The sequence below is a fragment of the Dermochelys coriacea genome, chromosome 23, assembly GCF_009764565.3.
Source record: "Dermochelys coriacea isolate rDerCor1 chromosome 23, rDerCor1.pri.v4, whole genome shotgun sequence".
NCBI classification, from domain to species: Eukaryota; Metazoa; Chordata; order Testudines; family Dermochelyidae; genus Dermochelys; species Dermochelys coriacea.
The window spans coordinates 16,124,284-16,136,326 of record NC_050090.1 but is presented as its reverse complement, the minus strand read 5'-3'; the positions used below and the strand labels follow the sequence as shown (position 1 = coordinate 16,136,326).

Below are 12,043 nucleotides of genomic sequence, written 5' to 3'. Positions count from 1 at the left end.
CCGTGTCACATTTTGGGGGGAACAACAGGCCCAGAGGCTGAGCCCCGGATGCCTGGGTTCTATGTCCCAGCATACCGCCCCCGCCCCCCAAAGTCGCCCTCCCTGGGAGGAATGGGGCTGAGATCCAGCAAACTCATTTCATGCGCGCAGGCCAGGTCAGAACTAATCACCCGCCAGCCAGAAATACAAGGAGCCCCCCCAACCACTAGGCCCCACTCCCCTCCTGGAGACAGGAGAGACCCCAGGAGTCCCTGGTGTTTGTAGGGGGGCTCTGGGCTCGTGGGGGCTGTGGGTCGGAATGGGGGCAGGGGCAGGGGCAGAGCTATGGGGGGGTCGGGAGGGGGTGGGCTGCAGCTGGCCAAGGGCAAGTGTTACAGAGTCGATGTTACCTCCCAGCACCCCGGGGACTGGGGGGCCGGGGCCGGGACAAGTGCTGGGGGGAGAGCAGAGGACGGAGGGGCGGAAAGCTGCGGGGGGGCAGGGCGCGGGGGAGGAGCGGCGTGGGAGCGTGAGGACGGGGGAGGAGCAGGTGGAGGGGGGCGGACTGAAGGACAGGGTGGGGGGAGGAGCTGGGGGGGCGAAGGAGGAGCGTGGCCGGGGGAGGAGCTGGGGGGGGCGCGGTGCCGGGTGCCGTCTGCCGTCACCAGACGATGTTCACCCGGGGGTCTCGGCGCCGACGCTCCTCCCGTCCCGTGAGTGCTGGGGGGGGGCTGGGGGCCGGGAGGGGAGCGCCCAGGGGAACCAGGCACGGGGCCTCCGATCCCGGAAACACGGGCTGGGAGAACGCGGGGGGGGCGCTGTGCTGCGGGCGGGGGTTTCGGGGGGGGTCGCTGTCCCCGGGCAGTCAGGGCCGGGCGCCGTGGGGCAGGAGTTCGGGAGGGGGCTGGGGGGCACAGTGCGGGCCGGTATCAGCGCCCGCACTAGGGAGCTTTGTGTTTTGCTGTTGACAGATGGGGAGTTTTCTCCCGTCCCGCTGGGGATGGGGCAGGAATGGGGGTGTTACCTGCTGACCCAGCTGGTTGACTCAGTTTCCCTCCCCTAGGACAAACCAGCTGTGACATCTGCCCTACATGGAGCAGGGCAACTCCTGGTTACGATTGCCCCACTTCCCATGCTGCTGCCCCTCTTCAGACCCACGGGCCCATCTACCCCAGTGTCCCACCTCCATCACCCGCGGTCAGACCCAGGGGTCCATCTACCCCTGTGTCCTGCCTCCATCACTCCCAGTCATACCCGGGGGCCCATCTACCCCAGTATCCTGCCTTCATCTGACCCGGGGGCCCATCTACCCGGGTATCCCGCCTCCATCACCCCCGGTCAGAGCCAGGGGCCCATCTACCCCGGTATCCCGCCTCCATCACCCCCAGTTAGACCCACAGATGCTTCGAGCTCAATACCCCCCCATTCCCTCCAGGGGGACAGTTGAGTGGCGGGTGTGGGGGGGTTAAAGGTACCCCCCCATGGATGGAGTTACAGCTGGAGTGGGGGATAATCCAGGCTGTTTCACCGGACAGCGTCACTTCTCCGGTGTTGGGGGTGGGGATTGTCTCTCATCTGGGTCAGGATTAACTCGCTGGTGGTATTAAGGGGTCAGGTTTAATGCGGCTTTGGGGTCAATCCCCTCGCGAGGGGTGTGGGGAGGGGGCCGTGGAGTGGGAAGGAGTCCATGCTTGTAGGGGGAGGGGGCCATGTAGGTACGGGGGGGTCTGTGGGGGAGGAAAGGGGGGTTGTGTATGTATGGGGGGGTTGAGGAGGGGGAGGAGAGGACAGGGAGCTGTGGGGGCAGTGCCAGGGGGCTGTGTCTGAGGGCAGGGGGACAGGACTGGGGGGGAATGGGGGGCTGTGGGGGGAGGATGGGGATCTGTGTACTGGGGGCCCCAAGTTGGGATGGGCAATGCTTGGGGGTGCTGTGTCAGGGAAAGGGATCCCGAGTCAAAGGCTATGGGATGGGAGGGGAGGCTGGGGGGCTGTGTATGGGGACCCGGAGTGGGGAGGGAAGGTGGGGGTTGGAGAGGGGGCACAGGGTTGCTGTGGAAAGCGGGGCAGGAGTGAAGGTTGTGGGGGGAGCTCCCAGCTGCTACAGCCCCGGCCTCTCCCAGCAAGGGGTGCTGTGGGGAATGGGGGTTTATTGGAGTGTGAATAGGGTCGGGGGGGCTTTGTCTTTCTCTCATTCACCCCCCTCCCCAGCTCGTCTCGTACCCGCCCCCCCACCAGGCCAGGCGCTGCCCAGACCCACCCCACCTCGGGCATGGGGGTGGGTTCCTCGGCACGACCTCCCCATATTTGGTCTCCCCTTGACATGACCTTCCCCAAGGAGAAGGGGTGGATTCCCCCCACTTACAACCCCCAGCCCCTCCCGCTCTCTGCCCCCCGCCCTTGGCCACGGCCCAGCTCTCGGCGTGTGTCACGCTCTGCTGAGCCGAGCCGGGGCAGGTCCTGGCGTGCGGGGCGGTTCGCGCCTCCCACAATGCCCTGGGCCGGCCTGGTTGCGTCTGAGCTCCCACAAGCCCCAGCGTGACCCAGGTGGCCCGGCGCCGTGGCTTCCACAAGCCCCCTGCATGGCTGAGGTTGGTGGCTCGGCTCCCACCATGCCCCGGGGCACCCGGGGTCGGGGTCTGGGATCCCACCATGCCCTGGGTGCAGGGGTTGTGGCTTCTATCCCTGCCCCAGACCTGCCCACCGGCTCTGGCCTCTGCCTTGGCAGCTCAGAGACAGGGCGTGTGGCCGTGGGGCTGGAGAGAGACACCCCTGCCCCATCCAGAGCTGGTGATGGGACCCAGGAGTCCTGGCTTCCGGACCCTCCCCCCTTCCGCTTTAACCACCAGACCCCACAGTTTGGGGGCGAGGGGGCCGTGGTGGGTGGTGACACTGTGTCTGTGCCCTGCAGTCACCCGACAATGCCGACCCTGACCGGGGGCAGCCGTGCCACGCATGTGGGGACCAGTGTCCCGGCTTCCTGGTGCACGGATGGAGGTAGGGACCCTGCGCTGGCCTGCTGCCCCCTGGCATCTACGCCTCCCCCCCAGCACCCTGCTGCCCCCCTGGCATCTATGCCTCCCCCCCAGCACACTGCTGCCCCCCTGGCATCTACCCTGCTGCCCTCCTAGCACTCTGCCCATCCCACCCCACTGCCCGCCCAGCACTCGCTGCCCCCCCAGCACGCTGCCCATCTCACCCCGCTGCCCCTGGCACCCGCCCTGCTGACCCCACTGCCCTCCCAATATGAGGCAGCCCCAGAGTAAAGGGCCTGGCCTGGTGCCCTGGGTGGGGGGGACTTAGACAAGCTGGGCCCTGTTCCCATCCCATTAGCACTGTGGGGCCCAGGCCATTGGTGTTAATGGGGCAGAAGAAGATTCTGCACCTGCTGCATGGGGAGGGGAAAAAAAACCCACTTCAGACACCCTCTCCTACCGCCCCCTCCGGGAAACCCCCCTTCCCTGTGACCCCCTCCCCAATAGACTTCTCACTGACCTCCTCCCCTTCCCGTGCCCAACCTACAGTCCCACTGTCGGTCCTCCAGGAGTCACCCTCTGCTTCAGTGTGTGTTATTGTAGGGTCTCTCTGGTGGGGGGGGGGGGGCGGCTGTGTGTTATTGTAGGGTCTCTCTAGGGGGAGGAGATGCGTTATTGTAGGGTCTCTTCGGGGCGGCGGTGCGTCATTGTAGGGTCTCTCTGGGTGGAGGAGGTGCGTTATTGTAGGGTCTCTCCGGTGGGGGGGGCTGTGTGTTATTGTAGAGTCCCTCCCAGGCTAGCGGGCGGTGCGTTATTGTAGGGTCTCTCCCTGGCGGGGGGACGGTGCATTATTGTAGGGTCTCTCCCGGGCAGGGGAGGTGCATTATTGTAGGGTCTCTCCCTGGCGGGGGGGCTGTTTGTTATTATAGGGTCTCTCCGGTGGGGGGGCTGTGTGTTATTGTAGGATCTCTCCCAGGGAGGCGCAATGCGTTATTGTAGGGTCTCTCCGGTGGGGGGAGCTGTGTGTTATTGTAGAGTCCCTCCCAGGCCGGGGGGCGGTGCGTTATTGTAGGGTCTCTCCGGGGGGGGCGGTGCATTATTGTAGGGTCTCTCCTCCCCCAGGAAGATCTGCCAGCACTGCAAGTGCCCTCGGGAGGAGCACATGGTGCGGGCGGTGCCCGTCGACCTGGAGCGCGTGATGTGCCGGCTCGTCTCGGACTTCCAGCGCCACTCCATCTCCGACGACGACTCGGGCTGCGCCTCCGAGGAGTACGCCTGGGTGCCCCCCGGCCTCAAGCCGGAGCAGGTGAGCCCCGCCCCCTGGGGGTGCCCCGCCCCTGTAGTCAAAGCCCTGTCTAAGATCGAGTGTAGTATCTGTTCTTATCAGTTTAATATCTCAGGGGGCAGGATCCCATAGCCCCACTCCTGTGATCATAGCCCCGACCCTGGAGGGAGGTGTCCCATAGCTCCACCCCATGGCCACAGCCCTACCTCCCGGAGGTGGAAGCCATGCCCACATAGGTACATGGACACCGCCCCCCATTGGGATCCTAGACTCGCCCCCAAGGGGGCCAAAGCCACGCCCACGTAGGGGCCAGAGATACCTTACCCGGGGGATTCTAGCCCTGCGCCACGGCAGGATCGAAGGCAGGACACCGCCCTTCTGGCTCTTCCCCCTGTGGCGTCCCAGCCCTGCCCATTTGGCTTCAGGCCCCTCCCATCGCAACCCCAACCCGGCTCTGTGACTCCGCCCCTTGGGGTGGCCAGGCCACGTCCCCTGAGCTTGACCACACACCCCGCACCGGCACTTCTCCCCACACCAGGTGTATCAGTTCTTCAGCTGCCTCCCTGAGGACAAGGTGCCCTATGTGAACAGTCCCGGAGAGCGGTACCGGATCCGCCAGCTCCTGCACCAGCTGCCCCCCCATGACAGCGAGGTGAGGGGCCAGGCTCTGGGGGGCAGGGAGCAGGTTGGGGGCCTGGGCGGGGGGCACTGTCCTCTGGCCGGCCGGCTCCATGCTGTGGGAGAAGTCCCTAAATGAGATCCTGATCTCTTAAAAATTCCCCTGGTGTGTTTTTCCCCAGGAGACCAGGAGCGAACCCTGGTGTCAGGCCAAATCGCAGCTCAAGGGATTCCAGTCGGCCTCCCTCGGTTGCTCTTCCCACCCCAGACTGGTCTGGGATGTCCCTGTGTGGCTGTTCCCCAGCTGCCTTTCCCCAGAGCTGGCTGCATCTCAGTGCCAGGCGAGCCATCCCCATGTGACGTTATGTGTGGCTGTTCCCCAGCTGCCCCACCCCAGAGCTGGCTGCATTTTGGCTCTGGCTCAGTCAGTCTCTCTGTGTCCCAGGCTCAGTACTGCAGCCCTCTGGAGGAGGAAGAGAAGAAGGAGCTGAAGGTTTTCTCCCAGCAGCGGAAGAGGGAGAATCTCGGGCGAGGGACGGTCCGGCTGTTCCCGGTCACCATTACTGGCGCCATCTGTGAGCAGGTACCCAGCACACACCCCCCCCACCTGTGCGCTGTCTCGCTGCTCCCACCCCACACTCCACTTCCCCTAGCGGGATTTTGGGAGCAAACACCCACCCCGTGGGCTGTGCAAAGCATTGTGGGGGTTGGATGCCACCCTTGGCCAGGCAGGGAGTTGTGGGTGCTGACTGGGAGCTCTGGGAGGGGTGTGGGGTCTAGTGGTTAGCGTGTGGGGGGGGCTGGGAGCCTGGGCTCCTGGGTTCTCTCCTGGCTCTGGGAGGGGAGTGGGGTCTAGTGGTTAGAGTGGGGGGGGGCTGGGAGTCCAGACTCCTGGGTTCTCTCCCCGGTGCTGGGAGGGGTGTGGGGTCTAGTGGTTAGAGTGGGGGGGGGCTGGGAGCCCGGACTCCTGGGTTCTCTCCCCGGCTCACGTGTTGGCAGCTCTAATCGCATGCTGAGCGCTCAGTCCTGGCCAGGCTGCCCAGACCCGTCTGTGGGGGGCGGGGGGGGCGGGGGCTGCACCCAAAGCCCCGCCCAGAGCTCGGGCTCCCCTCCCCCTGCCCTTGGAGGCCCCTGTCAGAGAGCAGCTGAACAGTGACATCTACAGGCCAGAAGGGGCATTGCAGCATCTGACAGTCTCCTACCCCGGGAGGAGTACTCCGTTCCCTGCCCCCAGAGCCAGCCAGTCCCTGCCCCGGGGCCGGGTGGGAGCCGGCGCCCCCTGGAGGGGACTGTTCCCAGCCCCATTCCCCGCCCCCAGAGCCAGCCAGTCCCTGCCCCGGGGCCGGGTGGGAGCCGGCGCCCCCTGGAGGGGACAGGCCCCAGCCCCATTCCCCGCCCCCAGAGCCAGCCAGTCCCTGCCCCGGGGCCGGGTGGGAGCCGGCGCCCCCTGGAGGGGACAGGCCCCAGCCCCATTCCCCGCCCCCAGAGCCAGCCAGTCCCTGCCCCGGGGCCGGGTGGGAGCCGGCGCCCCCTGGAGGGGACTGTTCCCAGCCCCATTCCCCGCCCCCAGAGCCAGCCAGTCCCTGCCCCGGGGCCGGGTGGGAGCCGGCGCCCCCTGGAGGGGACAGGCCCCAGCCCCATTCCCCGCCCCCAGAGCCAGCCAGTCCCTGCCCCGGGGCCGGGTGGGAGCCGGCGCCCCCTGGAGGGGACTGTTCCCAGCCCCATTCCCCGCCCCCAGAGCCAGCCAGTCCCTGCCCCGGGGCCGGGTGGGAGCCGGCGCCCCCTGGAGGGGACTGTTCCCAGCGCCATTCCCCGCCCCCAGAGCCAGCCAGTCCCTGCCCCGGGGCCGGGTGGGAGCCGGCGCCCCCTGGAGGGGACTGTTCCCAGCGCCATTCCCCGCCCCCAGAGCCAGCCAGTCCCTGCCCCGGGGCCGGGTGGGAGCCGGCGCCTGGCTCCCTGTGACCGGTCTCTCTCTCTCTGTCTGTGCGGGGCAGTGCGGGAAGCAGATCCGTGGCGGGGACATCGCGGTGTTTGCCAGCCGGGCGGGGCACGGGGCCTGCTGGCACCCCCAGTGCTTCCAGTGCACGACCTGCCGGGAGCTGCTAGTGGATCTCATCTACTTCTACCAGGAGGGGAAGATCTACTGCGGGCGGCACCACGCCGAGCGCCTCAAACCCCGCTGCCAGGCCTGTGACGAGGTGAGGGACCGGCGGCCGGCTGGGGGGCAGGGGCATGGGGCCAACACGGGGGGAGAGTTTATGGGGTGGGCCAATATAGGGGGGCTTGGGAGTATGGTGGGGGGATCAGGGGGTCATTGGGGGGGATCTGGGGTGTCCAGATGGTTCTCTGTGGGTGGGATTGTGGGGTCCGGGAGGATGGACTCGGGGGGGGGGGGGGATCTGAGGGGTCCTGTAGGGGACTGAGGGGATTCCCACAGGGGGTCAGAGGGCCCTGCCTCCATCTCCCTCTCTTCCCCCCCCCAGATCATCTTCGCCGACGAGTGCACGGAGGCCGAGGGCCGCCACTGGCACATGTGCCATTTCTGCTGCTTCGAGTGCGAGGAGGCGCTGGGTGGGCAGCGTTACGTCATGCGCCAGAGCCGCCCCTACTGCTGCCGCTGCTACCAGGCCCTCTACGCTGAGTACTGTGACGCTTGTGGGGAGCCCATCGGTACGCGGGGACCCCGGCATCCGGGGGACTTGATGTCTTGGAGAGCGGGGGGACCTTGTGTCTGGGGACCGTGGCGAGTGGGAAGACCCTGGTGTCTGGGCAGCAGGGGGACATGTGAGGACCATGGAGAGTGGGGCAGCAGGGGGACTTGGCATCCGTGGAGAGTGGGGAGACCCCTGTGTCCAGGGACGGTGGAGAACAGGTGGACCCCGGCATCCGGTGTTAACATGATTATATAGGGCTGATTTATTAAAGGCCTGTCAGTGATCTGACCAGCAGATACTTAGGTTCTTGCCCCAAAATCAGGCTACAGAATTTGCGTACATAGCGGGTTCAGTACATTCAGCTATATGAGCGAGTAACCAAAGCTCTGAACCACGGAGCCACAAAGACATTGTCCTGCTCTAGCGTGTCTGGCGGTTTGCTCCCTTACAGCGTCCTGGCACGATGAAGAGTATCTGTAACCGTGCCCAGCCATCCATGCCCAAATCTGATCTCCTCTCCTGGATAAATCTTGGGGGATGTTTACTCCATGGGCTGGCACATTCTCACATGGTCACACACACATTCACCTTGAGTATCTTGTTCTCGAAAGCATTTCCTTTGGCCTGAGCCGTTACTTCCACGTCCTTGCGGTTACCGGTCCATCCCAGAGTATTAGTAAACACATTTGGTTCCCCATTTGGAGTCACAAGGGTAACCGGTGGGCCATTTCTCTATGCCAAAGGTTATAGACACTTGCGCTAACTCGCTCTAGCTAATCAGACAGGATACAGGGCTGCTGAATGCGTTACAGCTGAATAGAATGAGATAAAGGCTTCTGAAATGGAAAAACCGAAATCATATAATCGGTCAAACCAATTAAAAAAACCCAACAGATTTTTATAATATAGCAAGCTAGGAAAGTAACCCCATGGGCTACACTGGGCAGGGTGGGGACCTGGTGTACGGGAACTGTGGAGAGCGGGGAGAGACCTGGTGTTTGGGCAGCAGGGGGACTCTGCATCTGGGGAGCAGGAAGAGCTGGGGGGTCCCTGCCATCCAGGCAGCAGGGGGACCTGGTGTCTGGGGACCTGGAGAGCAGAGCAACCCCAGAGTCTGGGCATCTGGGGACAATGGAGAGTGGGGAACCCAGGTGTCCGGGCAGCAGGGGGTCCCCACTCTCCAGGTAACGGAAAAGGAGGGAGCACCCAGGCAGCAGATGGACCCAGATGTCCGGGGACTCATGAAGCAGGAGAGCAGGTGCCCCCGGGGAGCAGGCGGGAGGGTTGTAAGGAGCACCCCAGTATCAGAATAGAACCCAGGAGTCCTGGCTCCCAGCCCCGCCCCCCCTGCTCCAGCCCCCGCTCCCCTCCCAGAGCCGGAATAGAACCCCGGAGACCTGGGGATTGAGCTGATGTGTCCCCCCTCTCTCTCCTCCCCCCATCTCTTCCCCCCCCGCAGGCATCAGCCAGGGCCAGATGACCTACGAGGGCCAGCACTGGCACGCAACCGATGCCTGCTTCTGCTGCACCCGCTGCCGGCTGCCGCTGCTGGGCAAACCCTTCCTGCCCAAGGCGGGGCAGATCTTCTGCTCCCGGGGCTGCAGCCTGGAGGGGGGCGATGCCAGCGCCTCGGACCCCTCGGCCCTCCACGGCCCCCGCCCTCAGGATGGGCGCCGGGCCCCGCCCCGCCGCCCACCTGCCGCCCGCTCCATCTCCTTCCCCGGCCACCCGGCCCCGGCCCGCGGCGCACACCCCGGCGGGCGGCGCAGCTGGAGCGGGACCCCCGAGGTGGAGGAGGGGAGTGAGCTGGCCCGATGCACCTCGCGGGGCACCTCCACCTGCCTGGGACCCCCGGAAGAGGAGGATGGAGGTGAGGCTGGGGAGGGATCCTGATGGGGGGGAGGCAGGCGTTGTGGGAAGCGCAGGTGGGGGATCCAGGTGGGGGAGGAGGTGGGGGGTGTGGCGAGCGCAGATGGGGGGGAGGCGGGTAGTGTGGGGAATGTATATGGGGGGGATCCAGGTGTGGGGGGAGGTGGGCAGCGTGGCAGCTTCTGTCTCTAACCCCCCCACCCTGGTCTCTTTTCCCCCCAGGTTCTGAGTCCCACTTCCTGCGTGGCGTCCCCCACCGACACTCCATGCCCGAGCTCGGCCTGGCCCCGGCCAAGGGGGCCGACTGGACCAGCAACTCCGCCTCCAAGCTCTCTGTCTCCCCCCGGCTCAGCCAGGGCCCCCCGCTGGAAAGCAGGGGGGCAGCAGAGCGGGTGGGGGGTTTCCCGCGGGGTGCTGCTCCCCGGGTGAGCTTCCGGGAGCCCCTGGTGGCGGGCGAGCCGGGGGGGCCCCGCAGCACCCAGCTGCATCGGCCCCGGCCCCGCACCCGGCCCTGCTCCTCCTCCGACAACACCCTGCACCTGGTGGGGGAGGGGGAGCACGAGGGGGGGCTCCCCCCGGAGAATCAGGGCCGGGGGGGGCGGCCCCTGGTCTTTTCGGCCTCGGAGGGGGCCTTCCCCCCCAGCCACCGGCACCGCTACCTCCGGGGCCATGGTGGCGCCTGGTGCGACTCCTCCTCCTCTTCCTCCTCGGATTCGGAGGAGGAAGGCTACTTCCTTGGGGAGCCCATCCCCTTGCCTCCCCATCTGCGGGGCGGGGCCGGCCCCCCGCTGGCCGCTGAGGCGGGCCCCCCCAGGCAGGGAGAGGGCAAAGGGCACCAGGGGCTGCGGGGGGCTCGGGACAGGAGCTGTGTGGTGGCCTGAATCGACATTTGAACTTTGACCTTCCTGCTGGCAATGACCTCTCCAGTGTGACCTGTACATGGCGACCTCTGACTGCACTCATGACCTTTTAACTTTGACCCCTCATGCTGGAAATCCTTGACCTCTGCTTGCAGCCTTCGGTCCTTGCTCACGACTTTTGAGCTTTGACCTCTCTGGTGTGGCCTCTGACCTTTCCTTGTGACCTTTAGCCTTTGCCCTCTCTGCTGTGAGCTCTGACTTTTAGTGGTCACCTTCCATGGAGGACCTTTGAACTTTGACCTTTTGTGGTGTCGCCCCTGGCCTTTCACCTGGGACTCTCAACGATTGGCTTCTGCATTGGAACCTCTGACCTTTGATCTGTGACCTTTCCAGGTCTATGACCTTTGTGACCTTTCATCTGGAATCCTCAGCTGTTGACCTCTGACCTTTGCTGTGAACACTCGGTGGTTGGTCTTTCCACTATGACCTTAACTCGTCATGTATTTGGACTTTGACCTTTCTGCTATGGCCTCTGACTTTGTTCACCTGGGACATTTGCACGGTGACCTTTCAACTTTAACCTCTGGCCCAGAATCCCAGGGCAAAGACCTCTCAACAGTGACCTTGACCCTTGTCTTTGCCCTGGGGTGTGGATGGTTGGACCTCGCCATTGTGAGCTTTGACCTCTCCTCAGGGACCTATGAGCATTGACCTACCCATTGTGACCTTTGAACCCTACTCAGGATCTTTGAATTTGTGACCTTTGAACTCTGGTTGGCACCTTTCCACTGTGACAGGTTAGATTCGATGGTGACCTTTGACCTGCTGGTGGTGAGCTTTCCCTTGTGGCCTTTGACCTTTCCAATTTGCCCCTTGACATTTGGCTGTGAACTTTGACCTCTAGCCCCTGAAAAATGTCCTCCCATTCTCACCCTTTACCTTTGGCTGGGAGCTTTGAACTCTGACCCCTGAAAATGTCCTCCCACTCTGACCTTTGCCTTTTGGATGGGACCCTTGCACTGTGACTTTGGGGCCCTTGACCTGTTGACTTTTTTGCGCTTTGCCCTTTCACCCCTCTCACATGATCTTTGGGGGATCATCATTGACCTGTGACTTGTCCATTGTGAACTTTGATCTGGGAGGGGGTCAGCAGGATTTTGGCTTTTTTTTTTGGTGTGTTCCCCCATTTAGATCAAGGTTTTTTTGATGGTTTAATAGTGGAACATTTTGGGGGTTCAGTTCCCACCCTCCAGACCCCCTTGGGGGCTGCGCTCGGGGGCAGGTGGAGGGGGGTTTCAGAGAATGGGGGGGTACAGTTATATATGGGGGTGCACCCTGTACTGGTCTCAGTACAGAATTGGGGTCCCCAATGTGTCTGGAATTTAACCTTCCCATTTGTTTTTTGCTTAAAGGGTTAATTTAAAGGGGAAAAAAAGCAACCTTTTTAATAAAAGAGTCCTTTAAAACCTGGATCAGAGTTTGAGCCGTCCCCTTGTGGCGTTATACGCTGCTGTTCCCCAGATGCCCTGCCCCAGAGGTGGCTGCATCTCAGCACCTGGTGAGCAATGGAGGGCGTTATTCCTTTTCCTGGCAGTAGAGGGCGCCTGTGTCATTGCAATGTGATGATTGATAAGGCCGGATGTGACCTGTGTTTTAACAGAACCTGGGGAGGGGGGATCCAGGCTGGCTGGGCCCATGGTTCTCATCCGGGGTGGATTGGACCTCTGACCCACCCCCAGTTCAGAACCCCCTTTCAGTTACCTCTCCATCCCGCCCCCCAACATCACTGGGCTCAAACAAAACTGT

General features: G+C 64.0%; 1 protein-coding gene across 3 annotated transcripts; it reads left to right on the top strand.

The window, feature by feature from the left end:
* Positions 1–25: 25 nt before the first annotated feature.
* PRICKLE3 (prickle planar cell polarity protein 3) lies at positions 26–11,707 on the top strand. Of its 3 annotated transcripts, none has more exons than XM_038381277.2 (9): positions 26–155; positions 2,888–2,973; positions 4,074–4,257; positions 4,775–4,888; positions 5,300–5,437; positions 6,849–7,052; positions 7,338–7,524; positions 8,968–9,378; positions 9,600–11,707. In XM_038381277.2, the coding sequence occupies exons 1-9, from the start codon at positions 141–143 to the stop codon at positions 10,256–10,258; spliced, it is 1,998 nt and encodes a 665-aa protein (XP_038237205.1). In that variant the 5' UTR covers positions 26–140; the 3' UTR covers positions 10,259–11,707. The 3 variants fall into 3 exon arrangements, with proteins under 3 accessions (XP_038237205.1, XP_038237204.1, XP_038237206.1); XM_038381276.2 differs by lacking the exon at positions 26–155 and adding an exon at positions 599–692; XM_038381278.2 differs by lacking the exons at positions 26–155; positions 2,888–2,973 and adding an exon at positions 629–692.
* Positions 11,708–12,043: the final 336 nt, after the last annotated feature.

Coding starts and splice junctions, on each gene's coding strand:
- PRICKLE3 (XM_038381276.2), top strand. CDS start 651: ATGTTCACCCGGGGGTCTCGGCGCCGACGCTCCTCCCGTCCC. Junction 4,889..5,299: donor TGCCCCCCCATGACAGCGAG/GTGAGGGGCCAG, acceptor TCTGTGTCCCAG/GCTCAGTACTGCAGCCCTCT. Junction 5,438..6,848: donor CTGGCGCCATCTGTGAGCAG/GTACCCAGCACA, acceptor TGTGCGGGGCAG/TGCGGGAAGCAGATCCGTGG.